The sequence below is a fragment of the Eumetopias jubatus genome, unplaced genomic scaffold, assembly GCF_037043125.1.
Source record: "Eumetopias jubatus isolate StellerSeaLion01/CBP00866 unplaced genomic scaffold, mEumJub1_p1.0 scaffold_13, whole genome shotgun sequence".
Lineage (NCBI taxonomy): Eukaryota > Metazoa > Chordata > Mammalia > Carnivora > Otariidae > Eumetopias > Eumetopias jubatus.
In genome coordinates, this window is record NW_028274819.1 from 53,564,598 (window position 1) to 53,582,006 (window position 17,409).

General features: G+C 36.9%; 1 protein-coding gene across 8 annotated transcripts in view; it reads left to right on the forward strand.

Moving 5' to 3' along the window:
* NUP98 (nucleoporin 98 and 96 precursor) overlaps positions 1–17,409 on the forward strand; it is a 120,425-nt gene that overhangs the window by 26,438 nt on the left and 76,578 nt on the right. For 3 of the 8 annotated variants that reach the window (XM_028115821.2, XM_028115820.2, XM_028115825.2), the window contains exons 7-11: positions 242–422; positions 2,070–2,233; positions 6,132–6,269; positions 7,691–7,829; positions 15,061–15,153. In XM_028115821.2, the coding sequence (XP_027971622.1) occupies positions 242–422; positions 2,070–2,233; positions 6,132–6,269; positions 7,691–7,829; positions 15,061–15,153 (715 nt within the window). The remainder of the gene's footprint in view (positions 1–241; positions 423–2,069; positions 2,234–6,131; positions 6,270–7,690; positions 7,830–15,060; positions 15,154–17,409) is intronic. The other 5 variants (XM_028115822.2, XM_028115828.2, XM_088017896.1 and 2 more) reach the window with 3 other exon arrangements.

Below are 17,409 nucleotides of genomic sequence, written 5' to 3' on the forward strand. Positions count from 1 at the left end.
ATTAAGATTGGTTAGTCCTTGGGCCTGTAGTGTTAGTGATTATGCTATGGATCTTAATGTCCATTCTACACTATTGAAAGTGTTTTTCTGTAACGATATTAAGTTAATGTTCTATAGTTTTCTGTTTTTTAGTCATGGTTCTTATGTGAACATGGAAATTGAATTCTAAATTTAAGTAGTTTCCTAAATAATTTTTTTTGGTCGCATGTAAAGATAGAAAATATGCTTTCTCTTCCTGTAGGAACTTCGTTTAGAGGATTATCAGGCTAACCGGAAAGGCCCGCAGAACCAAGTGGGAGCAGGTACCACAGCTGGCTTGTTTGGGTCTTCTCCAGCCACCTCCAGTGCGACAGGACTCTTCAGCTCCTCTACCACTAATTCAGGCTTTGCATATGGTCAGAACAAAACAGCCTTTGGAACTAGTAAGCACTTGGCACCATATTGAGGAGGGACAGACAACTGAAACATAATTGTCATTTTGTGATAAATGCTATGGAGAAAAATAATTCAGTGATGTTGGAGGAATAGAGTGATATGTATGTGGGGATGGAGAGAAATAGAGTTGTTTTTTTTTTAAAGATTTTATTTATTTGAGAGAGAGAGAGAATGAGAGCTAGAAAGCACTAGAGGGAAGAGGGTCAAAGGGAGAAGCAGACTCCCTGCTGAGCAGGAAGCCTGATGTGGGACTTGATCCCAGGACTCCAGGATCATGACCTGAGCCGAAGGCAGTTGCTTAACCAACTGAGCCACCCAGGCGCCCGAGAGAAATAGAGTTTTAAATGAAGATGGTTAAAAAGGGCCTCACTTTGATAAGGTAGCATTTGAACAGTGACCCCTCTGAAGAAGGCAAAGGATAAAGCTGTACAAATTGTTGGGGAAGGACAGCCAGAGGAAGCTATAAGTCTAAAACCCTGGGTTTTTTTCCAAAGAGATAAGGACTAAGGAGAAGTATTGAGGGATATAGGGACTATATTTTATAGGACTTTGTGGGCCAATGTCAAGATCTGAATTTTTATTTGATTTGGGAAGCCATTAGAAGTTGTAGAAAGAGAAGTCATGTGATTATGAGTGAAGGATCATCTGAAGCCTGCTCTGTTAAATAGAGTAGATTTTGGTAGCTACATTTAAGAGCATAGCATAACCCAGAGACTTGTGGAATCACTACGTTGTATCAAGGTCAGAAACTCAAGAAAAAGAAAAAGGTTGCAAGGGGCAAGGGTGAAAACATCCGTTAGGAAAGCTATTGCTTCATTCACATGAGAGATGATGGTGGGTTGGCTAAGGAGATGGAAGTGGTAAAAATGTCAGATTCTGGACCCAGTTTGAACATAGAACTGATGGGATTTGCTAATAGATTGCTTTGATGTGGAATGTGAAAGTGCGAAGTCTAGGATGAGGACTAAATTACTTTAATACAAATATTACTTTTGTACAGGTAATACATATATATGATAAAAAGTTCGAGACACAAAAAGTCTGTAACCAAAGCTATCTTCTTTCCCTCCCCTAGCTACCATTTTTCCTCCATAGAAACAAGCTAAAATTAGACTTCTTCGTGATCTTTTAGAGAGATATACACCCACAAATACACAGATAAATACATGTTTAAGTGGCATTTAACATTCATTTCAGTCCTGGTATTCTATGATGTAGCTTAGCCGTATATTCATTATCAAGTACAGTGTATTCTCTGCTGGAATTCTAAAGAGAAAGCCTCTGTTCTCAAGAAAAATTTAGTCTGACAGGGTTAAAATACACATACAGATTTTGAGTGTGGTGTGGTATCTTGTAAAGTAGAAAGTTTTGGACTCTCGAGAGGAAAATTACTTAGCCCAGCCAGGGTTCTTGGGGTCAGAGTATTATTGTAGGAATTAAAGTCTGAACGAAATCCAAGTTAGGTGAAAAAGGATGGGAAGTGAAATGTTTATGTAGTTTGAGTAGTGAATTAATGTAGGGTAATTTAGATATGTAATCAAGAATATTAAGGCTGTTGCAGTAACTGAGTAACGTAAGGTTTGAGGATTTTTTTTCTCCATTTATTTTTACTTTCCTTTATTTCTTTCTGAAAGGTACCACTGGATTTGGAACAAATCCGGGTGGTCTCTTTGGACAACAGAATCAGCAGACTACCAGCCTCTTCAGCAAACCATTTGGACAGGCCACAACCACCCAGAACACTGGCTTTTCTTTTGGTAATACCAGCACACTAGGACAGCCAAGCACCAGCACCATGGTAAGCAGCCAGACGCTTAGTTAACGCCACATCTTACCTTCATAGAGCTAAGTAATGAGGCTTCTAATCATGTCAAACTAGCAAGTTCTACCTCTAGTGTAGTTCTTAAGGGTTGATGGTATGTAGTAAAGGAAAGAGCAAAATGTAAAAAATTAAAACCTAGATTCTAGTACAAGCTCTATTCTTTACTCATTGAGAGGCTGTTGAGCAAGTTAACTCTACTTTCTGAGCTGCTTAGTGTGTTAGAATTGGCTATCCTGAAGGCTACACCGTAGGACATTGGCTCTGCCCATTCTGTAGAATAATAGAGAATACTTACAAATTACTGCCTGTATTTCAGAGTATTCTTTCATCTTTGGGGTCAGGCAAAGGTGTGTAATTCATTAAAATAAATAAGGGAGCGTTAAAACTCAGAGCGATATTGGATACTTGGTACTTCTGTGCAAAAAGCAAAAGAGGAAGTGCTTAGAGTCACTCCCAGTTTATTTCTAAGGACTCCTTTAGGGAAGAATAAAATTAAGATTAATAAGAAGTATGATTTATTGATTCAAATTCTTGGAATTTAGCTGGCCTTTAAGTTAAAGATACTTTATCTGATTAAAAAACAATTACAGCCAGACCCCAAAATCTTAGAAATACTGGCAAACAAAATTCAGTAACATTAAAAGGATTATAACCATGACCATGTGGGATTCATCCCAGAATGTTGGTTCAGCATAGAAAAATTAATAAACCAGAGAAATAAAAAAGGGATGCCTGGGTGGCTCAGTTGGTTAAGCTTCTGACTCGATCTCGGCTTAGGTCTTGATCTCAGGGTCATGAGTTCAAGCCCACATGGGGTGGGGGGGAGCATGGAGCCCACTTAAAAAAAAAAAGGATAAAAGAAAAACAATAAAAAACAAACCACATGACCTCAGTAGGTACAGAAAAAGCGCTTGACACCCTTTCATGATAAAAACACTCAAAAAAGGATAGAAAGGAACCCAGAATAGCCAAAATAATCTTGAGAAAGAAGAAAGCTAGAAGACTTGCATGTCTCAATTTTATTTTATTTTTAAAGATTTTATTTATTTGACAGAGATACAGCGAGAAAAGGGAACACAAGCAGGGGGACTGGGAGAGGGAGAAGCAGGCTTCCCGCCGAGAGCGGGGCTCGATTCCAGGACTGTGGGATCATGACCTGAGCTGAAGGCAGACACTTAATGACTGATCCACCCAGGCACCCCACATGTCTCAATTTTAAAGTTTAGTATAAAGCAATAGTAATCAAGACTGTGGTACTGACATAAGGCTAGACATATAGATCAGTGGAATGGAGTTGAGAGTCCAGAAATAAATCCTCAAATTTATAGACAGATATTTGCAGTAAAATATCAAAACAATTCTCGATGGGGAAAGAATACTCTTTTCAACAAATGGTGCTAGGACAATTGATTTTTCTTTTTTCTTTCTTTTTAAAAAATTATTTATTTTAGAGTTTGTGAGTGGGAGGGAGGGGGAGAAGCAGACTCCCTCCTGAGTGCAGAGCCCAACATGGGGCTCAATCCCACGACCCTGGGATCAGTACCTGAGCCAAAATGAAGATTTGGACGCTCAACTGATTGAGCCACCCAGGTGCCCCTAGGACAATTGATTTTTTAGTGCATAAATACGCAGTTGGAAAAAAAAATGCAACTGAACCCTTTCTTCCCACCATTGTAGCAGCTATACACATTAACTCAAAATGGATCAAATACTTAAATATAAGAGCTGAAGCTATAAAATTCTAACAAGAAAAGGAATTAGATGATCATTTCTTAGAAATGATACCAAACGCAAAAGAAAAAAATATACTGGACTTTATCAAAATTAAAACTTGTGGGTCAAAGGAATACCATCAAGAAAGAGAAAAGAACACCCACAGATGGTAGAAAATAGTTGTAAGTTATATATTTTATGAAGGACTTGCATTCAGAATATATAAATAACTTTAATGATTCAATAAGACGATAACCCATTAAAAATGAGCCAAAGACTTGAAGAGGTATTTCTTCAAAGAAGATAAACAAATGGCTAATGAGCACATGAAGAAATAACTCTGGTAGTCACCAGGAATGTGCAAGTCAATACCACAGTGAGACACTGCTTCATATCCACGAGGAAGGCATAAAAAGCTAGATAGTAGTAGTTTCAAAAATTTGGAGAAATTGGAAACCTTATACATTGCTGGTAGGAATGTAAGATAATACAACCACTTTGGAAAACAGTTTGGTGGTTCCTCAAAATGTTACACACAGAGTTACCATTTAATCCAGTAATTGCACACCTTGGTATTTCACCAGCAGAAATGAAAACACAAAAATTTGTACACAAATGATTATAACATAGCCAAAATGTAGAAACATCTCAAATGTCCATTAATGAATGAATTAAAAAAAATGTGTATTCATACAGTGGAATATTACTCGGCCATAAATGGAATGGTAAATGTTACAACGTGGTTGGACCTTTTATACATGCCAAGTTTAAACAAGTTAAGCCATCCACAAAGGACCACATTTTATAGGATTCCATTCATACAAAATATTCAGAATGGACAAATCCATGGAAACAAAAAGTAGATTCGTGATTGATTGCCTAGGAATCGGTGGTGATTCTTAACAGGCCTGGGGTTTCTTTTTGGAGTGATGAAAATGTTCTAAATTTAGAGAATAGGGGTAATTGCTTAAGTCTGAACATAGGAAAAAAAACCTGAATAGTGAACTTTTAAATGGGTAAATTTTATCGTATGTGAATTATGTCTCAGTAAAGCTGTTTAAAAACACTGTTTGGGGCACTTGGGTGGCTCAATCAAGCGTCTGACTCTTGGTTTGGGCTCATGTCGTGAGCTCAGGTATGTCAGATCGAGCCCCACATCAGACTTCATGCTCAGTGGGGAGTCTGCTTGAGACTCTCTCCCTCTCCCTCTTCTCCTCACCTCCCTACCCCCAACATGGGCTCGCACGTTCTCTCTCTCTGTCTCAAATAAATAAATAAATCTTTAAAAACAAACAAAAAACCCAACACTGTTGAATTCTCAATTCAGCAATAATAGTCCATTAGTGCAGTAATTTTTTTGTTGTCGTTAACTGATGCATAAATAAAATACCTTCTTAAACATTGGATATGAACTTTGCTTATTTGAAGTGAGTGTAGTTTCTTATCTCAAATTAAGACGACTTTGGGATGCCTGGGTTGCTGGGTTAAACGTCTACCCTCAGCTCAGGTCGTGATCCCAGGGCCCTGGGATCAAGTCCCGCATCAGGCTCCTTGCTCAGTGGGGAGCCTGCTTCTCCCTCTGCCTGCCGTTCCCCCCTGCTTGTGTGCTCTCTTTCTCTCTGACAAATAAATTAATAAAATCTTTTAAAAAAAAGACTTTACACTCCTGCCTCTGTCCAGATTGATTATTTCTTCTGATTGATTTCAGTCACTTGATTCAAAATCCATTCCACAGCTCAGTATTGATTAGTTCTTTCAGCATAACTCTCTGAAAATGAAGCATTCTGTCATACTGTTTTGTTTTCAGTGTTGCAACCCTGCTGTTTCTTAGAGCATAAGAGTTAGTATAAAGTCTTATTACCTGCCCAGGACCTTGGAACTCATTGGGCTTAGATGTAGGTCTGAATTTCTGGTCCTGTCAATTAGGAGCTGTGACATCTTGGGCAAATTTTTAACTGCCCCGAGGTGGGATTTTTGTTTTGTTTTGTTTTTTTAAATGGCCCTCCTCATCAGGGTTGTTGTGAAGAAAAGAAATGCTCTATGTATTTAGCATAATATATATCAAATAAACTTTTTTAAAATGGCAACTATTACTAATCTAAGATTCTTAAAGGAAACAGACTGTTGTAGGATATCTTTTAATGTAGATTACTTTTTGCAGGGTTTATTTGGAGTGACCCAAGCCTCACAGCCTGGAGGTCTTTTTGGGACAGCTACAAACACCAGCACTGGGACAGCATTTGGAACAGGAACAGGTCTCTTTGGGCAACCCAACACTGGATTTGGTGCTGTTGGTTCGGTAGGTTTTTACAGTTGATTCTAATTTGAAGATATGTATACATTTGTTAAAGGAATTTCTAAGAAAGATTTTAACTATCTTTCAAGTATTTTTACTGGGTACATTATATGACTTGATACTGATATAACTAAAGCTATTTGGTGCAAAAAAGAATAACCAGGTAACTTCAGTAGGTTGATTTTCAAGTAGTAAGTTCTTTTGTAAACTTCTTTGCCTCAATGCTTATGTACAATTTACTTCTGATAGCAAAATATCACTCCAGTTGGTTAAATTGAGTCTAAATTGAAGTGCTTTATTCTTAAAATCGGGTGCTTTTTAATTCCTATATCTAACCTCTTTTTGGGGTGATAAGTTGGTATGATACTTGAGAATTAAACATTCTAAATTGCTAAAATTGTTGGCGGTCTCATTGTTTTCATGCAATGGAGGCTTAACTAAATTGTGTTCCTTGTTAAGTCATTTAAGTAAAAAACTATTTAGGAGAGCACTTGACCTAAAAATAATAGTAAATTCTGTATGGCCACTTAACTATATGAGAATTAGTATGAAACAGCCAATCTGTATTATGTACCCATTAAAAAAAGCTTTGAACGTGCTGTTGTGGCTAATTAAAAAAGAAAAGAAAAATTCCAAAATGTGATTTTCATGGAAATTAAAATATATTATTTCCTGATTTTTCTTTGTGCAGCTAATTGAGATGAGAAATTGAGAAAATTATATAATACTTCAAAAAGTTCTTTTTAAATAACCACTTTATTGAGATATAATCCATATGCCATACAGTTCACCCTTTCAAGGCTTATAATTCAGTGGTTTTTAGTATACCAACAGATTGTGGAACTATCACCATAGTCAATTTTAGAACATACTCATCACCTTAATAAAAAGAAACCTAATGCTCATTAGTAGTCACTTTTCATTTCTCCCTAGTTACCTCAGGCTTACTGTCTACAGATTTATCTATTCTGGACATTTCATGTAAATGGAATCACATAATGTGTAGTCTTTTGTGACTGATTTACTTAGTGTAATATTTTGAAGGCTCATCCATGTTCTAACATGTTTAAATTTTTTATTATAACTGTTTATACTGGCAAATTAAATACATGATACTTTTCTGTTACCAGGTAAAGAAATATTTGATTACTTTGTTTTCTTTGCCCCGCTGTAATACTGTGTTTGCTGAAGGGTTGCCATTAACTTCTTAGGCTAGGAGCATGCTCTATAAAATTAATCTTGCTCAGATTAGTATACTTTTCTGATAGTCTTTATTCACATTACGCCTATTTTTTCATAAAAGTTATGACATCTTCTCTTGCTTACCTCATCCTCAATCCAGTTTACCTGAGGTAACCTCTATTTGTTGTTTGGAGTGAATCTTTATAGTACTTAAAATTTTCCTGTGTTTTTATTCTTTTTAGACCCTGTTTGGCAATAACAAGCTTACTACATTTGGAACCAGCACAACCAGTGCTCCTTCATTTGGTACAACCAGTGGCGGGCTCTTTGGTAACAAACCAACCCTGACTTTAGGAACCAATACAAACACTTCCAATTTTGGTACATATAAAAAGCAGGTTTGGCTCTCTTAAAGTTACACTGACTATACCACACATCATTCTCCTGATTCATATGATTGGGAATATTTAAAAATTCTCAGGTAAGCTGTGGCTTGATGTGAGGTACCAGAGGGAAAGATTTAAAATCATGGACTTGGGTTGACATACTTAGAAAAGATGTAAATTGCCTTACCTCATTATTAGTCTCTTACTTGCCTGCTTTGGATAAAATGGGCCATTCAACACATGCAGTGGTACCTTGTAGAAAGTTGCTTCTCTAATGGAGATAGATTTTTTCCAAAATAAGGAAATTTTCTTTATTTTACCTCACCAGTAGTTGAGAAACCAGAAATGAAACACATTCGGTTGAAAGAACACATTGTTTTAGGCCAGGTTTCAAACAGGGAAGTAGTGTACAAAAGAGATTTGATGATTTTTTTAAAATGTTTTTGTTGTCATTTTTGTTTTGATTTTTAGTTGATTTTTGAGATTTCAATAATTTTTTTTGAGATTGTATGATTCTTACTGAAAATTGAAGCTTTCCCTCAAGCTGCAAAAGTATATTTTTGATTGCATGTTCATTTTTAAAAATTTGGGAAATACAGATAAGATTGAATAATAATTAAAAAATAATCCTAAACTATTCAGAGATATGTTGGAAAAATTAAACTTGTTTCATAGAAACATTATATTATTCTAAATGTCTTCTGTAACTAAGTTCTTAATCAAATTTTACACAAAGAAAGTTCGTTTCATGACCAATATCTGTTAAGGATTTTATGTGCCAGATATATTATTAGGCACAGGGGGTATTTAGTGTGAAATGAATGAAAAGACATGGTTATTGGAGTGCCTGGCTGGCTCAGTTACAGAGTTTTACAGTTTTTCAGTGTTTTTGAATGGTCTTGTAGTGTACTAGAGAAAGAGACTACATTAAGCATCTGTTAGAAGGTGATATGTTTTTACAGAAGTGCATATGTGAAGGAAATAGGTACCAGTTCCTAAATTTTTGTACTTAATTTTATTAATTATTATTTTTAAAGATTTTATTTATTTGATAGAGATCATGAGCAGGGGAAAGGGGCAGAGGGAGAAGCAGACTCCCCGCTGAGCAGGGAGCCTGATGTGGAACTCGATCCCAGGACCCCGGGATCATGACCTGAGCTGAAGGTAGACGCTTAACCGACTAAGCCACCCAGGCGCCCTTGTTTATTTTTTTAATAAAGATTTTATTTATTTATTTGAGAGAAAGAGGGAGAGGGAGAAGGAAGCTCCCCACTGAGCACGGAACCTGATGTGGAGCTCTATCCCAGGACCCTAGGATCATGACCTGAGCCAAAGGCAGATGCTTAATCGACTGAGCCACCCAGTCGCCCCCGATTTGATATTTTAAAAGATTTATGTATTTATTTTAGAGAGCATGAGCGCGGGGAGAAGGGTGTTGAGGGAGAGGGAGAGAGAGTCCCCAAGCAGACTCTGTGCTGAGCGACCCAGACAGAGATCATGAGCTGAAGTGAAACCAAGAGTTCACGCTTAACTAACTGCACCACCCAGGTGCCCCTTTAATTTGATTTTTTAATCTTTTTTGTTGTGTTGCTCACTCACTCCTAGTAGTGATTATCATTTCAGCTATTCTTTTTGATTATGGAAGAGTGGTTTTTAGGCAGTGGGCTTGGTTAGCATGGGTATCTATTTTGAGTACTTGTTTATTTTATAAAATTAAGATGGGAAAGATACTTAAAGGTTAAATTAGAGTTTTTCAGTCTTTTTTCATCACTGTCACTCCTTCCCCCAAAAGCTTTGTAATCATCTCACCCTGTGAGATTTTAATACCACATGTGTTCTGTTTATCTGTTTATGTACTGTGGCCCTGTGGAGGGCCATAAGCCATTGTATAGCTATGATTCATTTAGCCCCTCAAGAACCAATTTTCCCTTCCTTTGAAAATGCATGTTTTTTGGTAGCATGCTTCATGCTCAGAAAAACAAACATTGTTTTTAGGTGGGTGCTTATATAGGCTAAAGTGATAAAATGGGCTGGACTTCTGAAATATACTTTATGTTCTTCCATCATTGCAAATTTCTGATTTGTTTGGAGATTTTTTTGTTGTTGTATAAATACATTTATATTCATGTTTGATGTTTTGAAAGTGAAAGATTTCATTTTTATCTTATATGCCTCACTAGCTTATGTGATGAATCTTACTTGTCCTAATTTTTTTTCCTTTTTTAATCCCCATTGTTGACCTAGTGCCTGGCATAGAATAGGTACTCACTAAAACTTGGTTAAATGAATTAATGAGTGAATAAATGGGGCCCTAAGAGTAAGGATTCCCTCTAAGTCAGATGGGGGTTGCATGGCAGCAAGTTTCGTTCTACTCTTGGGTGAATTTAACATCCCATTACTAACCTTGAGGGATCCTATCTAAGTAAGGCTTTCTTTGATATTCTTGTTTTCTTGGGAAGCTGTCAACTTTTGAGTTTGTGGACAGAGTCTTCTGATTTGGAAATAAGCCATATAACAAATCTGGAAATGGGGTAAGATTATACAAAGATTTAGAGCATCATTATATTGTTAGTCACACATCCATTATGGGATTTTGTTTCATTTGGCTGCTGATTAATTCACAGAGTTAAAGGTTAGGGTACCTGCTACTACAGTTGGTGTTGTGAGATCCTTAAGTCATTCTTTAGAGTCATCAGCTCATTTTCTTAGTAAATGATTATTCCTGGGAGGGACGGGTTTAAGATTAAATGAGTATAAGATAGTGTCTGAATTTCCAAATGAATGGAGGAGTAGAATTGTTTCAGGAGAGGAATTACAGACAGTATGTCAACACTTGTGAGCAACAGTTTAAAAAGATTGATTCTGGGACACCTGGGTGGCTCAGATGGTTAAGCGTCTGCCTTCGGCTCAGGTCATGATCCTGGGATCGAGTCCTACCTCGGGCTCCCTGCTCTCAGTGGAAAGCCTGCTTCTGCCGCTCCCCCTGCTTGTGCTCTCTCTGTGTCTCTCTGACAAGTAAATAAAATCTTTAAAAAAAAATAAAAAGATTGATTCTTTGGGTATTGATAAGATGGTGCTGGGCAATAAATCAGTGATTCTTCCATACTATATGGTTAAGTGGACAGTTAAGGAGCTATTTGTATACTTAAACATCTTTTTTTTTTAAAGCTCATTTTTCTAAATTCCGATATAATTGAAATACAACATTAATTTCAGGTGTAGAACATATGATTTGGTATTTCTGCTGAATCATATAAGACTAGTTTACATGTTGCTAACATGTTAACAGTAAGACTAGTTAACATGTTACCATATGTAGTTACATGTTTTTTGTGTGTGTATGATGAGAACTTTTAGGATTACTATTTTAGCAACTTTCAGATATGCAAGACAGTATTAACGATCGTCACCACGCTGTACATTACATCCCCATGACTTATTTATTTTATAACTGGAAGTTTGTACCTTTAGATCCCCTTTCACCCATTTCACCCATCCCCCCATCACCTTCTGGCAACCACCAATCTATTGTCTGTATCTATAAGCTGTTTTTTTGTGTGTGTGTTTTATAAGATTACACATACAAGTGAGATCCTGCAGTATTTGTCTTTCTCTGTATGGCTTATTTCACTTAGCATAATGCTTTCAAATTCCATCCATGTTGTCACAAATGGCAAGATTTCATTGTCCTGTACAGCTGAATAATACTCCATTATATGTATATATCACATCTTTACCTGTTTATCCATCAATGGCTACTTAGGTTATTTCCTGTATTTTGGCTATTGTAAATAATGCTGCAGTGAATATGGGGGTGCATGTCTTCCCGGGTTAATTTTTTAGTTTTCTTTGGATAAATACCCAGAAGTGGGATTGCTAGATCATATGGAATTTATATATTTTTTTTTAATCTTTTTTTTAAAGATTTATTTATTTGAGAGAGCAAGAATGAGAGAGAGAGAGAGTACATGAGAGTGGGGAGGGTCAGAGGGAGAAGCAGGCTTCCTGCTCAGCAAGGAGCCTGATGTGGGACTCGATCCCAGGAATCCGGGATCATGACCTGAGCCGAAGGCAGTCGCTTAACCAACTGAGCCACCCAGGCGCCCTGGAATTTATATTTTTAATTTTTTGAGGATCCTCCATATTGCTTCCCACAGTTTCTACACCAATTTACATGCTCACCAACGGTGCACCAAGGGTTCCCTTTTCTCCACATTTTTACCAACACTTGTTATTTTTTGTCTTTCTGATAATAGCCATTCTGATAGGTGTGAGGTGATACCTCGTTGTGGTTTTGATTTGCATTTCCCTGATGATTAATGATGTGGAGCATCTTTGCATATGTCTTTTGGCCATCTGTATGTCTTCTTTGTAAAGAAAACAACTCAGATCCTCTGCCCATTTTTAATTAGTTTGTGTTTTTGCTACCGGATTGAGTTCTTTATGTATTTTAGATGTTAACCTCTTATCAGGTCTGTGATTTGCAAATATTTTCCCCTTTTCCGTAGGTTACCTTTTCATTTTGTTGATGGTTTCCTTTGCTGTACAGAAGCTTTTTAGTTTGATATAGTCCCAGTTTTTTTCTGCTTTTGTTGCCTTTGCTTTTGGTGTCACATCTAAAAAATCATTGCCGAGACAGATTTTTTTTTAATTAACATATAAAGTATTTGTTTCAGGGGTACAGGTCTGTGATTCATCAGTCTTTACACAGTTCACAGCGCTCACCATAGTACATACCCTCCTCAGTGTCCATCACCCAGCCACCCCATCCCTCCCACCCCCGACCACTCCAGCAACCCTCAGTTTGTTTCCTGAGTTTAAGAGTCTTTTATGGTTTGTCTCCCTCTCTGGTTTCGGCCAAGACAGATATTAAGGGCTTAATGCCCATGTATTCTTCTAGGGGTTTTATACTTGCACGTCTTAGAGTTCAAGTCTTTAATTTTTGTTTATGGTGTAAGATGGTGGTCCAGTTTCATTCTTTTGCTGTCCAGTTTTCCCAGCACCATTAATTGGAGAGACTGTCCTTCCCTATTGTATATTCTTAACTCCTTTGTTGTAAACTAATTGACCATTACTTAATCGTCCTTAATTTTCATTTAAAAATTGTTTTGAAATGACAGAGTTGATCAACTTTTGTCAGTTAGAATCGGAGGAAATGTGTGGTATAAACAGCGTAAGTTGGGACTTATTTCCCTCGTGTGGGTTTGAGGTAGTTCACAAGTATCTTACTTTCTGCTGTTTACTGGGCTGGAAGATCCTTTCTGGTTAAATTTTAACTCAAAAAGAAAAAGAGTATCTCCAAGTACATTTTTTCCGTTTTTTTTTTCTTCTTTAAAAAAAATTGTGCTTGAGTAGCAGTACTCCCATTTTGTGGCATAGCTATTAGCACAATTGAAGAAAATTTTTAATGAATGTATGATTTAAAATGTATCAGATTATGTCAGATTCCATGCATTTTTAAGTGACAGAAATATATTTTCCAACTGTTTAAATTCTTTGCTTTCATTGAGATAATCCGGATATTGGCATGACTAACTACAACATTCTTAGTTGGCGATAGTGTCCTATATTTCAGGATACTCTCTTTACTCTGTTACCTTTTGTACTTGATCCCCTCCATGATACCTTTTAAAAAGACTTCTGAGTGTTCCATGAATAAGGTTTGCTGTCCAGTGATTGATTTTTTTTTTCCCCCTCTTATCAAAAGAGATTAATGATGGGATGCCTGGCTGGCTCAGTCAGTAGAGCATGCAACTCTTTTTCTTTTATAAAGATTTATTTATTTATTTTAGAGAACGAGAGAGAGCATGCGTGCATGTGCACTCCAGTGAGTTGGGGGAGGAGCAGAGGGAAGAGAATCCTCAAGCAAACTCCCCTCCGAGTGCAGAGCCCAATGCAGTTCATGAGTTCATGACCTGAGCCAAAATGAAGAGTCAGATGCTGAACTGACTAAGCCACCCAGGTGCCCCTGGAGCATGCACCTCTTGATCTCAGGGTCTTGAGTTCGAGCCCCATGTTGGGTGTAGAGATTCTTTAATGATAAAAATCTTTATTTAAAAAAAAGATTAATGATATGCTCATTGGATATTTTGTTGATATTTAGCTCCAAAAGGAGTGCAGAAACTTCGTGGACATATCTGAACAAAAGGGAAATAATAGCAATAATGCAGTAGAGGTGTCTTTTGGTGAAACCTCTGGATTTTCAAGGGGAATCATAGGATTTTCTCTAGATGGGAGGTCATAGTGAAGGAGGATGATTTGTTTAACTCTCCATCATCTCTGATAATGAAACAGTTCAACCCAAGAAACGTTATTTATAGATTATTTTCTCTTTTAATATCAGCTAGTTAAGTCCTTGAGTGCTCCTATGAGTTGATTGAGTATGACACCATTAAAGTTCCTCCTGTGTGATCAGCCAGGCACACATTACTGCCCATACATGGTTCATCTGTTCAAAACCAAAGCTACTGTAGAGATTTTTTTTTTTTTAAGATTTTATACATTCATTTGACACAGAGAGAGAGATAGAGTAGGAACACAAGCAGGGGGAGTGGGAGAGGGAGAAGCAGGCTTTCCGCTGAGAGCAGGGTCCCAGGACCCTGGGATCATGACCCGAGCCGAAGGCAGACGCCTAATGACTGAGCCACCCAGGCGCCCTACTGTAGAGATTTTTATAGGTAAATTTCTATTAGCAAGAACCTTTAGCTTCAGTAAAGTGTCTTTGAGATTGTCTTATTTTTAATATATGTATATTTTAAGGTTTATTCAAGTAATCTCTACCCATTGTGGGGCTCAAATTCACGACACTGAGATCAAGAGCCACGTGCTCTACTGACTGAGCCAGTTAGGCACCCTGACTATCTTATTTTTAGTGAAAGTTTGAGGGAATGCATTTTTCTTCCATTAATTAGACATGAAAAATAGGTTTGAGGCTCTGAGTCTTACAAAGGGAATGTATATGCTCAAGCACAATCACTTTAATGGATATTATCTGGTATTGAATATTTCAAGTCTGAAACAATTAAATAGGAAGATTTTGGGATCTGTTTATAGGCATCAAAATTAAAATTCTTTAAAAAGGTTAAGTTAGCTTACCATTTACGATTTCTAAATAGTAATAACTGACAGGATGCAAAGCTTAGAGTCAGCCTTTTTAAAAATTCCCTTGTATAGGAAATTGAGAGTTGTGTTAACAGTACAGTCCACTCATTCTTTTGTCCTTCTAGGTTTTGGCACAAACACCAGCGGGAGTAGTATTTTTGGAAGTAAACCAGGACCTGGGACTCTGGGAACTGGGCTTGGTGCAGGATTTGGAACAGGTAAGGAACTGTACCATGACATTTAGGAAGTGACACAGCTTGGCTCTCTAATTGCTGGAACTTAAGACCTCTGTTTGATCATATGCCTGAGAATAAGAGGACTAGATTTGCATTTTCACAAATGGACTTACAAAACATTCCCAGCAGTTTTGCTTTACCAGGTTTTAAAACATTTGGACGTTTTATCTTAAAAGTTGTGTGCTCCCTTTCTATAAAATGTTTTTCTTCTGATAGTCCCAGTCTATCTGGGATTTTTAGTATTTAATGTGAGACTTGTCAGTATGATGGCATTATTAACTTTCAGTTCCCTTGTGCTACCTTTGTAACAGGCAGGCATTTGAGACTTTGAACTGTTAATCAAGTAAGCTTTATTACCTTAATAGTAAGAGAGAGCAGTAAGAGCATTAGTTGAAGTAATTAGCAAATACTCTGAGGTTTTAATAAGGTCTGTGCATACCTCTCAATTCTTTCCACCTTGATGTAGAGCTGTCATACCTTTGTCTCTGTTCCTACTATTGATAATTTATTTTTTAGTGCCTTTGAAGACGTTGACCCTTCTGCCTGCCAAACTGTTTTAAAGAATATGAGAGTGGTAGTGGTCATAAATGAATAACAGCATGTATAGTTTCAACAAGGTTGTTAAAGCATATAGTTTTGTCTATTTCTCAAGTCATCTGACCATGGGTGTGTGGTCATTTAGTTGCAAACCATTTATTTCCATAGTCTCTGCTCCCACTATCCAGTTATCTGTTGTCTTTGCTTGTATGCTCTGATCACTTATCTTTCATCTCTCTCTCTTTTTTTTTTAAGATTTTACTACTCAGCAATCCCTATACCCAGTGTGGGGCTTGAACCACAACCCTGAGATCAAGAGTTGTATGCTCCACCAACTCAGCCAGCCAGGCACCCCTGTCCTTTCCTTTTTAATAGAACCTCATTTTATACTCTATGAACTATTTCCTTCCATTTTCCTTTTTAAATAAAAGATATAAGTGCTTTAAAAAAATTCAGCAATACAGAAGTACCATGATAAGTCAACGTATATCACTTGTGAAGTAACAGCTATTGAAAGTGTGGCATGTTCTTGTCAGACTCCTTTATGTACATTTTGTACATTTTTTTTTCATTTTTCAAATGTGTACAAACACATACTGTTGTACATGTGTGTTTTATGTATTTTCTATTATCTTCTTAAATAGAAACCATATCCTGCATGAGTGGTTTTTTTAAACCAAAGGCTGAGGTACGTTAGTTGGATGTAATAGTTATATAGTGGGCTGCAAACAGCATTTAAGGAAAAAAATATTAGAATGGAAAACTCATTGTACAAAGTAAGGTTAAATATCATTTAATTTTTGTTTTAGTTGTGTGTGTGTGTGTTATGGGTCTCCGTGTATTTCATATTGTGTGCTATAGTCAAAAATGTTTCAAACTGAAGGCAACTGCCTTACATGGTATTCTGTATTTCATTTTTTCATTTCCCATGACATTTTGGGCATATAGTTTTTTCTTTGGTCAGTATATATATAGATCTGACTTATTCTTTATTTTATTTTATTTTTTTTAAAGATTTTATTTATTTGAGAGAGAATGAGAGAGAGCACGAGAGGGAAGAGGGTCAGAGGGAGAAGCAGACTCCCTGCTGAGCAGGGAGCCTGATGTGGGACTCGATGTCGGGACTCCAGGATCATGACCTGAGCCGAAGGCAGTCGCTTAACCAACTGAGCCACGCAGGCGCCCTGACTTATTCTTTAAAAATAACTGTTCGGTATTCCATTGTGTATATATGTGCATATATACACATGACACATAAATACATACACATAACATAATTCAGTTTTCCCCTTTTAGTAGACATTTGAGTTATTTGATATTAGCAATGCAGTAGTGAATATCTTTGTTACATAATTTTGTATGTGTTAGTATTACTATGGGATTGATAGCTGGAATTGGGTCAGAAGATGCGCACATTTTGAATTTTGGTCAGTCTTGCCAATTTGCCTTCCAAAAAGAATGCCAGTATGAATTTTTGCTCTCATTGTATTAATGTGCTCATTTTTCCCATACTTTTCCATATTGTTGGACTTTTTCATCTTCACATGCATGATAGTGGAAATTGGTGTATTCTGATTTGCACTTCACTGATTACTGATGAAGGATACCCTTATGTATGTTTACTGGCCATTTGAATTTTAATTCCTTATTCATAATATTTGATCATTGTTTCTTCATCTATTTTTGAGAGTGCTTTATATA